At 41.2% G+C, this 21,569-nt stretch overlaps 1 protein-coding gene across 3 annotated transcripts in view; it reads right to left on the reverse strand.

Moving 5' to 3' along the window:
• LOC310677166 ((E2-independent) E3 ubiquitin-conjugating enzyme FATS) overlaps nt 1–21,569 on the reverse strand; it is a 125,978-nt gene that overhangs the window by 44,782 nt on the left and 59,627 nt on the right. For 2 of the 3 annotated variants that reach the window (XM_083439621.1, XM_083439622.1), the window contains one exon: nt 7,652–7,746. In XM_083439621.1, coding sequence (XP_083295747.1) covers nt 7,652–7,746 — 95 coding nt within the window. Of the gene's footprint in view, nt 1–7,651; nt 7,747–10,574; nt 10,775–21,569 lie in introns of those variants that run through there. The other variant, XM_083439623.1, reaches the window with a different exon arrangement.

Genomic DNA, 21,569 nt, shown 5'->3' on the forward strand with positions numbered 1-21,569 from the left:
ACCAAGGCAGGGGGAGGGATTCTGCCATTCTGCCTCCCACAAACAGCATGCACATATTTCTATAGTCATTTTGGGTACCATTTATTTCATCAGCTCCTTATTATGCAATATTCCTTGGCTGAACAAAATATCCATAGTGACAACGAGGAAGCATATGCCCAACACTTACTAAAGGTAGCCTAGAGCCATTTCCCCCCAACGATCACCATCTCCCTTGACAGAACCAGGATTTCCTTTAGTGCCTAGTTACCCTAACGCTATTTTCTATATACAGTTGTTATAACAATAGGCAAGTGACATGCTCCACAAAGCCAATCAATTGAATGCAGGAAAAAAAAAAATGTTTTCAAATACTTTCCTCCCTATATCCTAGTCCTATAATTCCCTCTCAGCTGAAATGTGGCATAAATGGGTAAAAAAAAAAAAAAGCGAACGAGCATCTACATCAGTAGATATTTCCTTTATTTCACTATTCTTTTTATCTCGCTATTTGCTGCATAGTGAGCTGTGTTTATTTTATGCTATATCCAGTCTTCTTTTATGCATGCTGACCACCACTGTGATATCTACATGCCTAAAACCAAGAAAGAAAATACATTGCTAGAATTCATTTACTGTTTTGCAGCAGCAATCTGACAGCCACCTCTGTAGGTTTTAAGGAGCTAGTTCAATAGGATTATATCTTAAATGGGTTTGCCCCACTTTAGGCCTCTTTGGGTGCTGTATTTATTTGTACTGTAAACAAAACCAGTGCTTTTTTCTTGGGGGAGAGGGGACACAGGGGTACGCATACCCCTAAACATTTTGTGAATCTAGGTTTGGCCTCATTGAGGGGCAGTATTTCAATATGAGTAAGAAAATGAACATTTTTTAAAAGAAAAAAAAAGCACTGAACAAAACCATGGGGTAGAGTGGGGGCACACTACCAAGCCCACTCTCTCTGGTTTGTCACCCTTAACTGAGTTTATAGCCCTCCATGAGACTGAATGTGAAAGTCTGAAGGGGGAACCCTACTCTGCTCAGAGAGCCTTCCTTCTTGCTTTAGAACCCTGATTGTGGAATGCTTTTGATGGGATAAAGATGAGCCATGGGGAGGGGAGCTCCTCCCCTTCCCCCTCGCATGTTTATCTTCCCATGTGTAAATTGAACGCCCAAATGCAAAGAGTTGCTAGTTTGCAGGGGGACCTGCTCCATTGCCTTTCACAGTGATTTTACATGTAGAAATCTAGCAAGTAAAGCATGCAGCTAAATGTTGGGGGGAAGCCTGATAGGAATAGAGCTCAACTGAATACTCAAAATAAGACATGGGCTTTTTTCTTCTTCTTCCCAAAATCACTCTGCAGTGAGAAATTTTGAGTTCAAAATTAAAATTCACGTTTTCAACGTGAAACTTTCCCCTCAAAATCAGTATGTTTCAGGCTTGCTGGTATCCCTTCCAATAGTTCAGATGTTGGGTAGCCTTTAGTTTTCCTCAATGAGAAGGTTAGGAAATCAGACAAGTTTCTTCAGAGACAGGTTGCTCACCACTACTGATCTACAGTGAACAGCCACATGTGAATGCATGGTCAGGTTTGTATGGACACTTTCTTTTTAATAGCAGTGGTTTGGGAAGGTGGGGGAGCCTAACCCTTTCCCCTCACACACTTTTCTGGGGAGGGGGGATATACTTTGCCAAAGCTTTTGTTTACTCCAGGATGTTGCCTTCTTTAGATTTCTATTGAACTGGGGATGGGAGGTGTTAACTTGCTGCTTCTGTTTAGGGCACCCCACAGTTGTTATTTATTAATGTTTTTTAAAGAAGGGAGTGTTTGGACTAAACCACTGAGGCTCTTGGGCTTGCTGATCAGTAGGTCTGCGGTTAGAACCTGTGCAACGCAGTGAGCTCCTGTTGCTTTGCCCTAGCTAAAGATATGCAGATGTGTTCACTGATTCAACCAATCATCTAGCTCAGCTACCAAGTTTTGTTTTGGCAGACAAGGGAGTGAAGAAACTCTGCCCTGGAGGTAAAAAGTTTGAAGGTCACTACTACATCAGTCCTGCCAAATACAAAATATAAACCATTAAAGAGCAAACATTGGAATGAAATACTAGTGGTTATTAAATATCGTTATTAAAATACTTGCTCAACGTTTTATAAACCAGAGATCATTGGAATAGTCAACTCTGAAATTTGCTGAGGAGAATTCTGAGAAGTTTTGAATGAAAGCTCATTTCAGTCAGATCTGGAAACAAAAAGATGGCATGACCACCAGCCTCCTTTCAACTGCCCCTTTGCTGTTTGCTCCTTCTGTATGTCCCACACAATCTACTGGGAAATTACGCAGGGCAACTCCCATTTACACTTAACTCATCTCAACAGGGCTTATGCCAGAGAATTTCCCAATGTTAAAACCTCCTGTTTAAAAAATCAGCATGCAATGCAGCAGTAAAGAGTGATGCAGTGCAGTGATTTGGTGTGGGCGGAGGGGAGGTGACTGGAAAAAAGAAAAGGAAGCAAGTCCTACTGCTTGTATGCAAATCTTTGCCCACAAATAAAGGGCCTCGTTGGTTTAGAGTCCCTAACCACTTGTTTTAGTGTTGTGCAGTATTTATAAAATTGTAACAATTAATGAAAAACCCTATTATGACAACACAAAGTTCAACAAAACAAAACAAAACCTAACAAGAAGACCACTTACAGGCAAGCAGGATTCTAAGTGAGAATATCATTATAACTTATTTTCCCCCCTCGGCTGCAAAGCTAACACACAAAGTCATAGAGGGCAGCTCACTTAATTCTGACTGTCTTGCTGTGAAAGTGGGATCATTAACAGCTGTTTACATTGCGCTATGCAACAGTAAGTTACATTTTGCTATTTCTATATTTTTACCCATTTCTTCACAGAAGTTACCCAAATATTATCGTAACTGGCGGTTAACACGTTGCCTATGAGTGGGTCATGTGGGCAACTCATTCTGCAAAAAGTTTGTATGCATGACGCTGTACAGTCCTAAGAATCACTCTGCATGCTGCCCTTGAATGCTAAGCATCTCCAGTGATGGCCAGTGAGGTGGCACATAGGGAGACATCACGTCAATAAGTGGTGACCGGAGGTGGGTGGCTGCCATACCCTTATGGACCAAAGGCCCAAGGTGGTAGCCAAAGAAAGAGTTGCTGGAATATGTGTACTGCGCAAAAGTGCCAGCAGTGTCCATGTGGACAACTGACATCATCAACTGCACTATCCCTGGATGCTGCTGGCAAACAAGTCCTCTCAGAGGTCCAGAGAAGCCCAAGCCACTCCCAGCTTTTGAGGCTTCTAGCCATAATAAAAATTAAAATTAAAACGGATTAAAACAATGGTCTGTCCAAGGCAGGGATTGCCAGTCCGCCACCCACAGGCACCACTGTGGCTGTGAAGGCTTTCATTGGCACCCCCAGCAGGGGCCCCAGACTCTGAGCTTTCAATTTTTTGAAAAGTAAGTTTCTAGCTCTTCTAGAAATAAAGTTATGAAGCAGTATGTGCTGGTACGCTTTTAAGTGGTTACTGTGAAATGAGCCAGGCTGTCGGCTCCCAGCTAGTAGTTGGAGATGTGATTGGTAAGTGAACTATTTGGACATCAGGCAATAGGAATCCCTGGAGTCCTAAAGAACTGCTGTTTCTCCCTCTTCTTTTCCTGCTTGAAACCACCCATTAGTTTTGTTTTGCTGCCTGTTAGCCACACGGAGCCGTTTAGGGTTGCCATATTTCTAGAAGTAAAATTCAGGACATAACAGTTGTTGAACTTTTTTTTTTAAGGAAACCCAAAGTTTCAAAATCCCAGACATTTTACTGATTTTCAGAAATTCCCTCCTGGACACAATTTTCGATCATTAATTCCCGGACATGTCCGGGACATTCTGGATGTATGGCAACCCTAAGCAGTTGGCAGGCAGCATGGGAATCACCTATCACTCATTTTGCTGCCTGCCAGCCACGTGGTACAGACAGCAGGTAGTTGCTTGATAAATCTTTTGGAAATGTGTGGGAAGAAACTGGGGAATCCTCGCACTGCTGCTGTGTTTATTTTGCTGTCTGCTGTCATGTAGAACAGGCAGCTGACTGAGATAGGCCTCATTTGAAAAGGGGAGGGGGAGAATATGGCAACGCTTTCTTGTTTCTGCTGCATGCCCTATTGCAAGGATTGTTCCTAAGTTGTTGCAAGGGGCAGACCAGTGGTGTGTGGTGAAATTTTCCGTGGGGGAACAGTTAGGTCCACAGGTGCCAGCTTGCATCACGCGCGTAAGCTTTGTGTCTCTTTCCCTAAGCTGGGCAGAAGCTTCCCAGGTTTTGGGAAGAAGGCGGGGTACATTTAGGGGTCTAGCTTAGTCCCCATAGTCCACTGACTGCACGCCAACTGGGACAGACCAGTGCAGAAGCATCATAATGATGACAGTGATAATAATGGTCATATTTGTCTGGTAGTCACTGCTGTTTTGTGGGGAACCCATTTCAATGGTGTCATTGTTATCATCAATTTTTTCTTCCTGTCTTGCCTATAACAGGGATTGTTTCCAAGTTCTTTGGGGAGAGTAGAAGAGGGTGCAAAAGCAGAAACATTATTATTATCACCTCCCCATTCACCCTTCATTTTGACAAGCTTGTAGTTGACATTCAGCTTCAAACATCACACTAGTCTGGGCCAGTATTGTTCAACTATTCTGGTGAGTTTGTAATGTGTTTTCGGTGTGCTCTCTTTGTATTTCTATTCTTTTCTATTCCACAAAAGATAGCAAGACAACAACAACAACTTGCCAGCGAGTTATGTCTTTCCTCAATTCAAAACTATTCCTGGATTCAGTTATCTTTTATTTTCTAGCTGTAATCTACAGCAGCACACCAGTAGGAGACCACAGTAGCAGTGTCTGGGGGGGAAAGAATGTCCTTCCAACATATTTTGCTAACAAGAAGAAGAAGAAGAAGAAGAAGAAGAAGAAGAAGAAGAAGTAGTTTGTCCATATTTGAACCATTTTATCTTCCCAACTTTTCTTTTTCTGCTGTTTTGGAGGGGCAGTTATTTACTGTTAGGCTACATCTTTGGTGGGAGCCATTTTGTGACCGGCATGTTGGCACTTTCTTGAAATTCCCAATGTGCACCTGGAACTCAAATATTTGGCAACCACTGGACTAAGGGAAGAATCTCTTCTTACACACTGCATTACCTCATCACCCATGACCAGGTTGGCCAGCAAAGGACTGCTGCTAGTAGCTTGTCTCCTGGCTATGGCATTTGGAACTGTCTCCTGACGAAGTGGTGAGTGGCAAGCTCAACACCTACCTACCCACTTGTGCTGCAGAACTACTCAAGGAACATGTCTTGGTAATTAGGAATCAGGACTGGGAATGTAATCACTCTTTCTCTAGCAGTCATTTAAGAATGAAAACAAGACAGCTGACCCAGAACTACACGGAGTTTCTGACATGCATTTTCGTGCAGCTATGTGCCATCTGTGCACACATTTTTTGCTATTGCCTTGAAAGGGTTACTAGCAAATCCTTGTGTGGGGCTGCACAACAGTGTGGCTGTAATTGCAGCTGTGGCCTCAGTGCAATATTTTACTTATTTCAAGCGTTTTCTACCTGCTTTTCACTTGACAAGGCTTCCAGAGCAGCCTACGTATAATCAATACGAGCAATAACTTATCATTAAAAGTTGGGGTTTCTTTAAGACTATTTGAAGAGGTGCAATGAAGGGAGTTTACTTCTTCTTCTCCTTGGTTCTAACGGCATCTTTGAAGAAAGGAGCAACTCCATCCCAGCTGGTGAATACTCTGCCTATTTTGTTGCACCAGGGCAATGACTCAACATACAGCATCACAATGGTACTTCTATTTGTCTATCAGTTTTCATTCGGCTGGGCAGTCAATGATACATCAGGATCTTCTTGAGAAGGAAGAAGCCATTTTGGTGTTTGCAAGTTAAGTCACAGCAGCTTTTGTGCAACATGATGTGCCCATAGCTCTGTTCTCTGGAGAGAAAATCCATACCTTTGATAAACACTGTGATGTTTCACTTTACTTCAAACTTTCTGCCTAACTAGGAACCTGGATGTTTCATTTAAGGTTTGGGACAGACCTGGGTTGCAAGCCAGACTTCTATTTAATTAATTTCTCAAGAAATGGGGAGCAGCTGTTGCTTCTTTGTCATTTCACAGAAATCAGCCTTTTCATGTGGCATCACTTATGCTTTGGAATTCCCTCCCTATTAGCATCAGCCAAGTGCCTTCACTGTACAGTAGTACATCGGGTTAAGCACTTAATTCATTCCAGAGGTCCGTACTTAACCTGAAACTGTTCTTAACCTGAAGCACCACTTTAGCTAATGGGGCCTCCCGCTGCTGTTGCGCCGCCGGAGCATGATTTCTGTTCTCATCCTGAAGCAAAGTTCTTAACCTGAAGCACTATTTCTGGGTTAGCGGAATCCGTAACCTGAAGCGTATGTAACCTGAAGCGTATGTAACCTGAGGTACCACTGTACTCTTTTTGTACCTGTTTAAAACATTTTTGTCTAGGCAAGCCTACCCAGATATGTAGATGTTTGTGTGTCTTAATCTGATAATTCTAATATTTGTCATAAACCACAGAGGTTTTACTACAATAAAGTGGTATATAAATTTAGTTAAATAAGCAAAATAAATAAATCCCCAAATTCCAGACGGGCAACCTGATAACCCACAGCATTTGGGAGAGACATTGGGCACTTTCAGACTGTCACTATTTTTGGGTGTCAATCACAAATCAACGAATTCAGGTTGCACATAGCTGATTGGGAGGCCTTTGCACAACAAATCTTTAAAAACGACTGGTAAAGAACCACTGACAGTTAAGTCCAGTCGTGAACAATTCTGGGGTTGCAGGGCTCATCTCGATCTTGCTCCCCCCCCCATCAGACTTTTTGCAGTAAGGAAAGTGAAGGGAAAATGCACTGGAAAGTGTGGGATAATGCAGTATCATCTAACCTCCCAGCAAACAAATCAGAATAATGCTCATTAAATAGCCAGAGTTGTCTAATCTCCCTGCAAACAAATCAGGATGAATGTTCATCTGCAAATACCCTTATTCAGTCTGCAATTCCCTTCTTGGAATTGAGTTTACAAGATCCAGACTAATTTTTGCACATAAAATAATAATCCTTGTCCCTCCACCCCACTGCTTTGTGTAATTTCTTGCCTGATGAATAATACAGGGAAATGCCACACTTCTGTGACATTTTGGTTGGCCCTAATAAATCTATTGCCCAGCTGCGGATTTTGGAGGGGTTTTTTTCTTCTTACGGACCACCTTTGGCTTCTGAAAAATAACCCATTCTCTGGAAGACCTGCCAAGGCCCTTGTAACACTGGACCAGTGATGTTTTTCAAGACTGTGATTTTCCTTCAAGTGCACTTATTGCTTTCTTTTCCCCAAGAACGTGGAAAGTATATGAATTAATAAATATCCTGCCAACAGAATTGTAACATCTTAGCTGCCACTTTATTTGACTTTTCTGCTGAGTAAGTGAAATCCGACTAAACACAAAACAAATAGCAAAACACTGCATACAGATAAATGATCATTTTTTAAAACCTCAGTAAATTCCGCTGACAACTATGGAAGGTTTTGTGTGTTGTGCTGTGTTTTGTTTTGTTTTTACCTTTGTGAAGCTTGACTCATTCTTTGCTGCTGTGTTATACTGAACAGTTTTGCATGTTTCCCAAGCATTAATTCCATATTGGTTTTCTCTTATTCCTAGAGAAAAGAGTGAAAGATACAATGTTATCTTGCAATCACATGAAAGTACTGTGAAATAAAGTTCATTTCTACGCTTATGAGTAACATCATCTAATGGAGAAGATCTGGATTGCATTTCTCTGAAAAATTAGGGTGTATTTAGCCATATTTGAAGCAGTTGAAATCCCACTAGGAAGCCTGTGTGGTAACTTCTCAGTCTGTTTTTAAGACACTCTTCCTGTGAACCAAGAAAAATTTCTCCTGAAGATTCTCAGTGGACAGGCTTTGTTTTGGGTTTTGAGTTTGAAAAACTACCCTATTTTACACCAGGAACAAGGCTGGCCCAAGGTGAGGCAGAACAGCAAATGTTGCTCCATGCTCCACTCTGAAGTCAAAGTGCAAGGCTGGTCAAGTTATCTTGGCACTTCAGGCACAAAATCTGTCAGATTTCTCTCCCTGATGGTACAAATACATTTAAATCACGAAAAATTACCTGCACTTTATTGACAACCAACCAGGTCCACAGACCTGAGGTGAAAATGAGGTTTGTAGAAAAGTTCGAAGTGTTTTACAAAACGAATAAAACAATACAATTAAGTTCATAAGTTTATTGTTCTAGCCAAAGGCCACAACAAACTTGTACTAGGCAATAGTATTAATGAAATAACACAGAACATACATCCATAATATAAAAATCCATAATATAAAAAAGACTTGGCAAAAAAAATTATGGATAAAAGCAAAACTAGTCAAAATATTTTAAAAACTGTCAATAAACTAAAAAAACACAGATTTCTGGGTAGGCTTTTCTGGACAGAAATGTTTTTAGCAGGCACCGAAAAGAGAACAGCGATGGGGTTTGCCTGACATCAATAGGCAGGGAGTTCCGAAGTGTAGGTGCTGCCACACTAAAAGATCAATTTCCTACAAAGGTGGAACAGGTATTATGTGACACCTGTTACAGTGCCAGTTCCACAGAGTGAAGCTGTCAACTCGGGATATATGGGATAAGGCGATCTTGCAGGTAAGCTGGTCCCAAGTTGGCAAGGGCTTTGTATACTAACAGTAAGATCTTGACCCTGGCCCAGTAGCAAATTGGCAGCCAGTGCAGATCTCTTAGCACAGGTGTTATATGCTGACAAGGACTCACTTCTGTCAGCAATTATGCTGCAGCATTCTGCACTAACTGAAGTTTTTGGGTCAAGCGCAATGGAAGCCCCACATAGAGCGTGTTACAGTAATCCAATTTTGATGTAACCAATTCATGAATTACTGTGACAAAAAAAATTCCTGTTGAGGAATGGTTGTAGCTGTCATAAAAGGCACTTTTAGTCACTAAGGTCCTACTTGGTCCTCCAGTGACAAAGTTGGATACAGAAGCACCCCCAGATTGTGTACCTGCTCCTTCAGGGGGAATTCAAGCCCACTCAGGGTAGACAATTGTCAAATATCACGGACATGGGAACCACTCACCCACAGTGCCTCCATCTTGCCAGGAAAGCGCAGATTGCTGTTTCTCAGCCACTACCTATGCCCAAGCACTGGCCAAGGAATGGCACAGCCTCTCCTGCTGTAGATGTTATGGAGAAATAGGGCCGAGTGTCATCAGCATACTGATGGCACCTTGCCCCCAAAACTCACAATGACCACTCCCAGTGGTTAAATACAGCAATTAAATAGCATGGGAGATACGTCCGCCCCCATCAACACAAAGCACAACTGATTATGCTGTTGTTTGGATTGAATTTGATTTTGTGAGGATTTTAAGATCTTTCCCTGTATGTTGCTTTTACATGCTTCATTTTGCTGGAAAGGCAGCATCTTTTAAATAAACGAGACAATCCCCACAGAACGTAAATGGAGGCAGAAACATGCTCACTCCCCAAGAGTTATGGTATGCACAGCACTGAGGCTGTAAAAAAATCAATAGCAAAGGCACAAGGAAGCAACTCATAAGCACCAGGTAGTTACTAAGCACTGGTGTCCACATAACCTTTGACTCCACAACCATGTCTTGGTGACATACTAGTACAAAATGTTATATCCGAATTGATGGTACAAATAGGGTTTTGCGCCCCACTAGACAAGATTTTTGAGTAGTGTTGACTGGAGCACCTCCCTCAGTGAGGCATCTCAGAGACAAGACATGGTTTTTGATTTGTTGCACTGCTTTTTGCTATGAGGAATAAAGGCAGGCCTGTCAAAATGGACACCCAAAGCAATGCTAAGGGGATTTTAGATTTCTTGGCCTATTTTCAGAAAATAAAAACAGTCCATCCCAAAGAGAAGCAGTTTCTGGTGTCACCTGAGGTAAACCCCTCATTATACAAAATTGCAGCCACCTTCTCAAATGCCATGTGCAAGGCAGAAAAGGTGACTCAATAAAAAGTAAGGATGACCACAAATTTCAGGCATACTTTAAATGTGCTTCAAATGTATGCTGTGTATTCAGCCATACATACATGTTTCCCCCCAAATAGGATGATCCATCTTGATACAAGGGGAAAATAACATGTGAAGTGTGACTCCTTTAATACATTAGGGCCCATCTCAAAAACTATTTTTTTAAAAGAAAGAAAGAAAAAGAGATAAGAGAGGGAGAAGAGAGAGAACATGGAGGAACATGCAACTGTTTTGTTCCCCGTTGCTAAAACTGTAAGCTCCTTGGAGAACTGACTTATCTTGGTTTTCAGTTCTGCAAAGCATTTAAAGGCACTATACAGTTAATAATACTAGCAATACTTCCCAAGACTCTTTATCTAGAATTCAAGAGTATTTATCTTCCTGTCTAATTCACAGGAGACTTTGGGTGCTTTATAAATAATAGAGGGGAGAGTAAAGCTCACCTTCACAGATTTCATGGATCATATTTCACTAAAGATTTAAGGACCACACAAGGCAAATAAATTGTAAATTCAAAAAGAAGTAAAGTTGTCACAGTTAAAGATCTGGGATATTTCCAAGTAGACAATATAGGTTTTCTGCCTCTTGCTACTCTAGCAAAAGCATATCAGTGAGGTTTAAGTTAGGATAGAATGTTTACCTTATATGTTACCGTGACACTTGCACTAAGATTCCATCTTCAGGGCTTGCATGATAGCAAGGAGCCATCATTTTGCTTTGACTCTTATGTCACAGGAAACTTTTAAAGCAGACTGTCAGTGCTCAAAGCTAGAGTCAGACTTTTTGTTTCACAGACAAGGGTCATTGCTCAGGGATAGAGTATATGCTTTGCATACAGAAAGTCTCAGGTTCAATCCCTGGTATCTCCAGATAGGACTGGGCAAGTCTTCCTGCCTGAAACCCTGGAAAACCACTGCCAGTCAGTGTATACAATACTGGGCTATTCAGAATGATCTGATTCAGTATAAGACAGCTTCCTATGTTCCTAGAAATACTTCTTCCATCCACAAAAGGCTTTTGATCCAGCAGAGAGATCCTACTGGCAGAGAGGGTAGGGAGGAAACTTTTTCCAAATCCCCCTTCCTTGCTCCAGACACTGTTGCTACTTCCCACAACATTCTGGATTGTCACCTATGCCCAATGTCCCATGCACCAGTAGTGCGGAATAGTTGCAGAGTATGGCTGGGGCAATATCTGGTTTTCAACATCGTAATATATCACCAGCTAAACATCGCAATATGCCAACACATCACAATGGCTGAAATAAGGAGAGAAAACTATGTAAAGGCAAATTCCTCTAAGTGGGATTTCATGTTTGCAGGGGTGAACTTTTTGTGACGGTTTGAGTGTGTTCAGGCTTCTGTGCTCTGCTCACGTTAAGCAATGGGAAACAGCAAGCAGGAAAAAGGCTCGCTGCTTTACGGAGAGAAATTGACTGAAGATAAACAACCTTGCAGAAGAACGGGGAGACGACCGCACTCCCTCATGCTGTAGCACTCAGCATGTCTCTGTGCCTGTTGTTGTCATAACCTGTACCTCACATGGACCTAAAGGCCAGCACATGTGTATCTGTTTATTACACAGTGACTTCCTTTATAACATCTTAATGCTGCAGTGGTTAGGCCTGAGGGGTTCTAGATAGCACAGAGAAAGCCTAATGTACAAACTCCCAGGTTGATATCTTCAAGAGGAGAGCTTGGCATTACAGCAAGGATTATGTGATAGTGAGCAACCAGACATATTTAAACCTAAATACAGAATATAGAAAGACTTCAGATTCAGGATCAAAGCAGTTGGCGCCACTTATTCAGTAGTGAGGGTTGCCTTGGTGTAACACAGTTTCTCATTTTCAGCTTCAAAAGATACTTCAGGAGGGGACACTGAGAGCACAGATGCACTTAACCCTTTCCCCATCTACTATTTTCCTGCTCTGAATTCTCCCCCACCCTCACAAGTTGCAACTGTAGGAAAAGTTGCTGGAAGGATGATTTGAAGCTGGAAAATGACTTGTGGGAAACAGGGGGAGTAGTACCCCTTTCCCACTAATATTTATGCATTCAATCCTCCCCAAGTGGCTTTAAGAAGAGGGAAATCAGTAGTGTACAGTTCAGCGCATTTATGTGTTAAATAATTCGGCCCCCAAGACATGTAAAGTCACAATGCACTCTAAGTGATTCCACTAAGAGCCATTATCCCACTCAAACACATTAGGGCAGTCCTGAAGTGCCAGCATATACTTAATAAAAAAATGCAGTTGTTGGGAAATTGAAGGACAAACTGAGTTTGAATGGGTCCTTTTAAAAGCAAAGTAACCGAAAATGATTTCTTCTGATGGTTTCCTAAACTACCATAATAAGTTCTCGCAATTCACATTTAGGGAATCAGAAACATGGATGTTATACAGAGATTTCAGATATAAAGTGCAATCTCAGACAATTCAATATTGCATTGGTTCTGTCTACGTACTAAAAGTTGAGTTTGGGACCAAGATGTGGTTAACCCACACAAAAGAAAATCAGCCTGGCAAAGGAGACATTCGTTATCAGCAGCCAGAGTGTTGGCATAGGCCTGACATGATTTCCACTAGGTAACTATAGATTTTTGGTACCAGAAGATATGGGGGATAGTTTTACTTGTGAAATTGACACATACGTTTAAGGTAATGCAGTGCCAGCATACAACTGATTGGGGTGGGGGAAAGGATCAGGGAGTAGGGAATGATTTTATTGTTTTTACAACCATGGAGGAACATGACCAGCCTCTGACTGTGCTTCTTCGCCTGTGGGTTTTATGAACAGGTAAAGAAAAATATTAAAGTTAAGTGTAATGGTCTTAGTATTGACAGCCCACAACAATTCCTCTGTAATTGATTTCAAATATTATCCAGGATTATTTGTTCTTTGTAACACATATCGGCTCTGTTTATTGCTTGCATTTTTTCTTTAGTGTTTCATATAAAATTGTAAAATTTAATGAATTATTTTTTTTTAAGGTAATGTACACAGGTAGGAAGAAAATGTCACAGTTGTCTTCATGAATCCATACTTCTTACTGCATAGAATGTTTCAGTGTCTTGCATAATAGGAATACGATACTTTATCATGGTTCTTGGGAGGTAGAATAGCTACATGTTAACACTACAGGTGCTAGGTTTTTCTTAAGGCAGGTATATACCTTAATGAAAGACCACCTGCAGAACATCCCAGGTTTAATGCCTGGCATCTCCCAGTAAAGCTGCAAAAGGTCACTGTTTAGAACCCTGGAGAGACATTGCCAATCAATGCAGAACAGAAATGGGGAAACCTGTGCCCTGTCAAATGTGACTGGACTCAAATGTGACTGAAGTACCTTCAGCCCCAGGCAGAATGCCCAACAATCAGGAATGATGGGAAGTGTCCCAACAACATGCAAAGGTGTCATTGGCTTCTCATCCTTGATAAAGACATATTGAACTAGATGAACCAAAGGATTAACTCAGTTTCCAGTGTTCCTATGGTGGCTTCTCATATACCTTCCTATGTTTCTAAAATGGAGCCACAGTCGTCTTCTTCGACATCCTTATTATTGCATAAGACCTGCTAGATCAGACCAAAGGCCTATTTAGTTCAGCATCCTGTTTCCCAACCAGATGCCCGTGAGAAGCCCTCTCCTGCCATTGTTCTCCAGCAAAGGGTATTCAGAGGTATGATGTCTTTTAAAGTTGCTGGTCATCATCACACCTTGTGGTAGCAAGTTCCATAAAGTGATTATGTACTGTGCAAAACTCTTCCTTTTGTCTGCCCCAAATGTCCTATGAAAAAGAGAAAGACTATCGACTTCTCCCTCAGCAAACAAAATTGTATGATGTCCTTTTTCCTAACCTAAAAGGCCCCAAACACTGAAATCTTTCTTCATAAGAGTGTTGCTCAAGCCCCTCATCATTTTGATCACCCTTTCCCACACTTTTTCAAGCTCTACAATATCCTTTTTGAACTTCACATGTATGTCAAGCAGTCAATATGGCATTATGCCCAGCTCTCTCAGAAACTATAAACCTTCACACCTGCAGATGACAATTCAGCCACTATTCTTAGAATTCTGACAGTCTTCAATGTGATAGCAGCCATAGGCTCAGTCAGGAGACCAGAAATGCCTTAAGTTAATGTCTGTAGGGTAAAGATGTGAGGAGATAAGTTGTACAAAATAAACACAGTTTGCACTAATTTCCCATCTATCAATACTTTCTTGAATTTGTGGCTTATGAAAAAAAGTAGAGTTGTTTTTCCAAGGTCTGGGCTGGCAGAGACTTTGAGACAGAAATAATGAGTTTTGTGGCACACTGTGGCTACTAAATGCTCTACTTTTCCTGTTTTCTGAATCAGAGAATCAGACATAAACCACATGTCTATATTCTCCCTTGCAACATCAAGGAGAGCTACTTGCTTTCTAAAAGATGCCAAATACTAGCTGGCTGCTGACAGTGCTTATGGGGTGAGTGGGTGTTTGTGTAGGTTCAGAAAGCAAATCACCCATGAGACATTTTTATTCTCTGAGCCATTGTAGATGGAGGAAAAAATCCTTTGATCTACTGAAAACGGAAGCTATATTTTAAACACTATAATCAAGTCTTCCATTCTGCTGCCTGAATTGGTTTTCCAGTGGTGGCAAATTTGGAAAGTGCTTTTTGTTTTGATTGTATGTGTGCACTCTCAGTAGTATTTTAATTATGGACTTGTATCTTACTCCAATTTCTTATTGTGAGCCAGCCTGGGATGAATTTCTATTAAGGGTGGTATGTAAGTAACTAGTATCAGGGCCAGGGAATCAGTGCCCCTCCAGATGTTGTTGGACTCCAACTCCCATGAGCCCCAGCCAACATGTCCAATTGCCAAGGGTGATGGGGGCTGGAGTCCAGCAACATCTGGAGAGCACTACGTTCCCCACCCCAGCCTTAAATAAAAAAAAAAAAATAGTGTGCACTTTGATTAAGTTAAAACAATTTTCAAAAGCACTTAGGTGCCCTATATTTCCTGCACCCCTACTGGACAAGGTGTCAGCCCATCATTGTAAGAGTACTGTATAAGCTTTGAAGCAGATCTGAAGCAGGAGATGGCATGTATGCAGAAATTTGGTTTAGAATTTTTTTGTGAAGATTTATTAAACACAGTTTGTTTACCATCTTCCTTTCCAATACATGCTTTGCTTTTAATATGCAGCATGCAACTCTGGAATGGTTTAATCTTGGAAATCATCTATTTTTCCATTTCACTGCAACTGGTTAGGAAGCTCAGATGATTTCAGAGATTAAACAAAGCACAATTGTATAGAAGTAAAGTAGAATGTAAGCAGATTTTGTACTTATCTCCAGTTTCAACAAAAGATAGCTGGTAATTGCTTTTTTATAACTTGAGCTTTACATTTGGAAGTGGAGGGCAAAGAAAAGCTCCGTATCACAGCTTAAACACTAAAGCCGCAGATCTTTAACTTTCTATTCTGATAGTGAGCCAAACCATCAACCAACTTTAATTTTAAAAGTATATTTATACTAGATTCACGGGTGACAAAGGAAGCAGCAAGGATAATGTTTTTGGTCACTGCAAAATCCTATCTGGCCTACAATCTGCAGCTGGAATCAAAATAAGGAAAAGTTTTAAATGGTTAGCCATTCTGCCTGTGTCTGAGCAGGACAGCTTGTGCCCAGCAATAGGAAACAAATCTAGCTTTATCAAGAAGCAAGAAACCTGTTGCTTAGCAACAAATAAAATCCTCACAATTGTACATTCTCTCTCACACACAAAGTACCCAGAACCCAAGCATTCAAAGATGAAGGGGCTAAAGACAGATGCAGCACAAGATCAATTTTTATCTATTTACCTTTTTTTTAAAGGAGGGACTTCCCTTCTGCATTATACATTAGCCTCCTTCATAAAACTTTAAGACCTTTCTGACATACTACATAGAACTCAGATCTCAGGTGTGGTTGCAATTTCAGTCCTGGGCAGCAAAAACTATGGGTACATATGCCTTATCTGTTTCAATGGAGCTGTGCCCTAGCATAGCATGGCTTAGAATTCCACATGCCTCTGAGAACTAGTTGTGGAGTCTTATAGGAGAGAGTGCTGTTACTCTCAGCTTTGACTTGTGGGGTTCCCATGGGCACCTGGTTGGCCACTGAGAACAGAATGCTGCACTAAAGGGGGGCTCTTTTCATGAAACCAGAAAGGATATTTCAGACCCCCCCCCAAGTGTCCCTATTTTCCAGGGACAGTCCTGGATGTATAGAAGCCATCCCAGTTTCTGGTTTGATCCTGGAATGTCTGACTTTTCCTTAGGATACCCCTGTTTTCATCAAAGATGTTGGAGAGTATGGTATTTGTGACTTCCACAAGCTATGGAAGGGGTAGTTGGCCCTGACTGTCTGCCCAACCCCTATGCCTCAGCAGATAGTAATATGGAGTTCAACGGCTCTCTTGGATAAATATGTTTAGGATGGAGTGATTTAGAATTAATAGCCAAAGTCAATCATGCAGTAGTAGGAAAGTTTGGTGAAAATGTATTATGTATATATTTGGGGAAAGCGGACTGTCTTGCTCCAGTACTGCTCTTATGAGCTGTGTGCTCTGGCATTCCCCATGGTGTTTTTGCCTGGACCTTAAGGTTGCAGCTGAACCCAGCGGGCAAGAAAAATCAAATATATAAGCCAGGCCCTTGGGTTTGTAACTTCCACAAACATTTCATAAGAAAAATAAAGTAATCCACAAACACTTCCAGCATCCCCCTCAGTAAAGAGTAAGACCTTTTTAAGAAATGCAAACATTTTTCCTGGGGGATGTTCCTTCTAAGGTCAAGCTAGCAAAAACTCACAGACAAATAAGATATGTAAGGAACATTTAAGAATTTGAAATGTTGGCCATGAACATACAGTAAACCCATGGTCTAGCCATATATGTATCCTCAGACCTGGTTTCAGTGTTCCTGATGGCTTCTGGCCAGGGGGAGATCCACATTATTCTGTGACCCCGATCTATAATAAAAGGTTAGGAACTTGCCATTTTCACTGGTTTCCATGTTGCATGACTAATATATGTCTCAAATCTAAAGCTACTCAGGTCTCAGCGGTGGTGAAATGTGCTACTCATTTAGTCAAGAACTGAATCCACATCTCCCAATTCAAAAACTAGTTCCTGTGCAACAAGGAAATATACGCCAATAGTTATTGTTACAATTAAGTACTTAATTGTTCAAAAAAAGCTGAACATCAAGCACTGTGTTTTTCAGTGGCAATCTTTGTTTGTTGCAAATTAAAATCCCACTAATTAAAGTCACCTTGAGTGGATTAACCTGAAGTTCAGGAATTATTTTGATTTTAATTAAACATAAAGACTGAGTTCAAATAATGTGAGTAGCCTGGCAGACTTGGAATAGGAAAAGCTAAAGCTTACTGTGTGTGCTTCAGACCTTAATGCATAATACTATTCCTAGTACTGACAGCACGCAATAATGTTATGTAAGGTCACATATTCTTCAGCAAAAGCTACAATAACAGACACAGCAGAAGAGTTAAGGCTGAACCTCAGCCATAATGGAATTTCCTTGCTTTTGAAGTTGCATCACCTCCTTTACTCAAAACAACACGTCTTGTTTGTTAGATTGGACAAAAAAAGGGTTATATTTTGTTAAAATGAAAGGCACACATTTTTACATGCACGTTCATATAGATATAGATGTGCTGCATTTCTGTTTAGGGTACATGAACAGACTGGTAAATCCAGTTTTCTTTATACACAGTCACACATGAAAACTACCTGCTCTCAAAAGTTTCCTACCTGCTTTGCAAAAAAAATAAAAAATTAAAAAACATTAAAAATAAATAAATCACCAGCATTATGTCCAGTTCAGTGGTACCTCGGGTTACATACACTTCAGGTTACATACGCTTCAGGTTACAGACTCCGCTAACCCAGAAACAGTACCTCGGGTTAATAACTTTGCTTCAGGATGAGAACAGAAATGGTGCTCCGGCGTCGCGGCAGCAGCAGGAGGCCCCATTAGCTAAAGTGGTGCTTCAGGTTAAGAACAGTTTCAGGTTAAGAACAGACCTCCAGAACAAATTAAGTACTTAACCTGAGGTACCACTGTATGGGACTTGTTTAATGGCAAAGTTGGAGCAACATATATGAGAGACTCAGCTCTGTCCCGTTTTTTTAAAAAAGGTTTCAGTGAAATTGGTACAATCCACCAATGGAGACAGCTTGCTTAAAACAATTGGGCACATGCTGTGGTATATTCCAAATCACTTTCAGTGCAGCTAGCCACCCCGTGAGGCAGTTAGATTTTCCATTGTTTGTATTGTAACTCTAAAAAAGTAATTATGTTCAGGCAGTCTGGAGAGGTGTTTGGTTCTACTGCAAAACCAATGAATACATGGTGAGCCATCAGGGGTGTTGAAAAGTCCCATTATCAAGTCCCATAGCAGTGAATCTGACAAGGAAATAGACATGAATGGTTTCTAAGGACAAGATATCCCTCTGGTTTTTCTGCAAGCAATCAGGAAGGATACATGTAGCAAGGATAATCTATGGAGAACATAAAATATTCCCTTTTGCCTGCACTGAAGCCATGTTCTGCATCACATGAATGCACAGGCTGCATTATTTACAACAGCTATGAAAATACTCATATAAGAACTTATATTTTTCAGAGATGAATAGATGCTAGGATTCAGAGTCAATCTGGCAGCCCAGATTTTCAAATTCTGCACCCTTTTTTCCATACACCTAATTCCTCCAAATGCTATCCTCAATTCTGGAAAAAGTCTAGTAGTGTATATTGAATTATTTCAGTAAAAGTTAAAGAAGCTAGATGAAGATGAGTTTAGTTCAGAGCTCAGAACTTTTAATACAGTGGTACCTCAGGTTACATACGCTTCAGGTTACAGACTCCGCTAACCCAGAAATAATACCTCGGGTTAAGAACTTTGCTTCAGGATGAGAACAAAAATCGTGCTCTGGCAGCGCAGCCCCATTAGCTAAAGTGGTGCTTCAGGTTAAGAACAGTTTCAGGTTAAGAACAGACCTCCGGAACGAATTAAGTACTTAACCCGAGGTACCACTGTACGCGGGTGGACGCGGGTGGCACTGTGGGTAAAACCTAAGCACCTAGGACTTGCCGATTGTATGGTCGGCGGTTTGAATCCCCACGGCGGGGTGAGCTCCCGTCTTTCGGTCCCAGCTCCTGCCCACCTAGCAGTTCGAAAGCACCCTTAAGTGCAAGTAGATAAATAGGTACCGCTTTATAGCAGGAAGGTAAACGGCGTTTCCGTGTGCTGCGCTGGTGCTGGCTTGCCAGAGCAGCTTCGTCACGCTGGCCACGTGACCCGGAAGTGTCTCCGGACAGCGCTGGCCCCCGGTCTCTTAAGTGAGATGGGTGCACAACCCTAGAGTCGGACACGACCGGCCCGTATGGGCAGGGGTACCTTTACCTTTACCTTTACCACTGTATTTATATTTATTCTCCTTACATCCATTGCATCGTAAATAAATTAATAAGAGAATCTGCAGTGGTGTGTCCTATGCCTGAAGGGTTGGTCAGCGCCTTTATCTTTAATTCTGTTCTTAAAATTCCTCTTGCAAATTTAAACTAAGGGGCTCCCGTCTGATCTGGCATTTCAGTGATTGAAGGATGAGCTGAAGTGTCATCAAGGTCAATTCTTAGAGGTTCAGCATAGTTGCCATACCACTCTGGTAACTCGGGAATGTAGAAACCACCTAGAAGGTATGGGAACACACAAGAGGAATCATTCCAGTGCCAACCCATGACTCAGTTTCTGTCAGTTTAGGACTTTCACCTTTTTGAAGGTCTACTAAGACATGGTTCTTCGGTCTACTGTAAGCCAGGTAACTTATTTTGAAGCCATGCTTGAAAGCCGTGTTGTTCTTTGTGTAACATACGGAACCATTTTCACAGACTTTTGGGCAGTGTAAGTGTTTGACAGCATAAGTATTACTTGCTATAAGGCAGTGTTCGTAATAATCATGAACAGTATGTCAGGGATGGGAAGCCCATGCCCTTCCAGACATTGTTGCACTCAGCCAGCATGGCCAAAAGGTAGGGATGATGGGAGATGTAGGCCATCTATATCTGGAGGGTCACAGGTTCCCCATCCCTTCTTCTGGCGATCCATTCGTACCACATTGTTTTTGTGCTATCAGAGCAGTGTGTGGTAAGAGTTATGGGGAGACAATGATCATACTGCTCCTGTAACATATCGACCCCACCATGACTTAAGATGCCTAATGGTGTAATAAACCTTGTGAATCACGCAAGATAAAACTAATGAAAGCATGAGGGAAGCAGATCAATTGCCCAGGAGAAGTCAGCTGGACTGCATGTGTTCTAAATGGTCACAAAAACATGATTTTAAAAACCTCTGGTTCAAGGCTCTGAAATGTCACACACAGACTGATATGTGCAGGAATGGGCATAACAGTTCTACGACACAATGGCTATTTCTGACAAAGGAACTTCAAACTCAGGATAGACTATGATTAAGTTCATTTTTGCAAGGAATGACGATATACAACAGTCTGTCACCTTGATGTTCTACGGCACTGAAATGATCACAGTGAAGTTTTACCACACTGAAGCTTTCCAGATAGTCATTCCATACTGTCAACACATGGGAGAAATAATAGAAGGTGAAACCAAATGGAAGATGAAATCAGTTGTGTTATTTCTTTTAAAGCCACAGCCAGCACTATAGAGCAGAGGATTTCAATTTTCACTGTTGTACACCTGCTTTCCTAAGGCAAGGCACCATTGACAGCAACCCCAAAATAATTAAGACATTAGAAAGACAAGCATCTTGGTTTCCAGCATGCTGTTTCACCCCAAGTATTGTGGTAGGCAAGCTAAACACACACACACACACAGAGAGAGAGAGAGAGAGAGAGAGAGAGAGAGAGAGAGAGTTTTCAATAACTATGAGACCAACTTTGGGCTGCCTACTGACTATCTATTATTGAGGAAAGAATGCTGGACTAAAGAGGGGCAGGGTAGGATGGTTCAGCAAATTCTTTGTGTTGTAAATCTGGAGAGATTTACTAACATTAAAGAGGAAACGTAAATTTAAAAATACATTATTAGTTTTTTAAAACATCCCTATAAATGTGATCTTTTATTTCAGAAAAAAGCTAAGTTATAAAACAATGCAGTCTATATTTTACAATGGCTGTTGTAAAATGTGTGCTTGCCTAGTCACTGATGATAAAAGAACGGAAGCACATAAAAAAATTCTTTAGGCCATGCAAGTCTATATTATTCAGATATGCAAAGTATCTGTGCTTTTTTCCTCTTTCATTTTTGTTAACAAACTGATATTATGCTGCTTGAATAGAATGGAATATCATATTAGGTACTGATTACATTATAGACCTCATAAATAGCTTGAGAATAGAGGC

The sequence above is a fragment of the Podarcis tiliguerta genome (genome assembly GCF_965153285.1).
Source record: "Podarcis tiliguerta genome assembly, chromosome: 5".
NCBI lineage: Eukaryota > Metazoa > Chordata > Lepidosauria > Squamata > Lacertidae > Podarcis > Podarcis tiliguerta.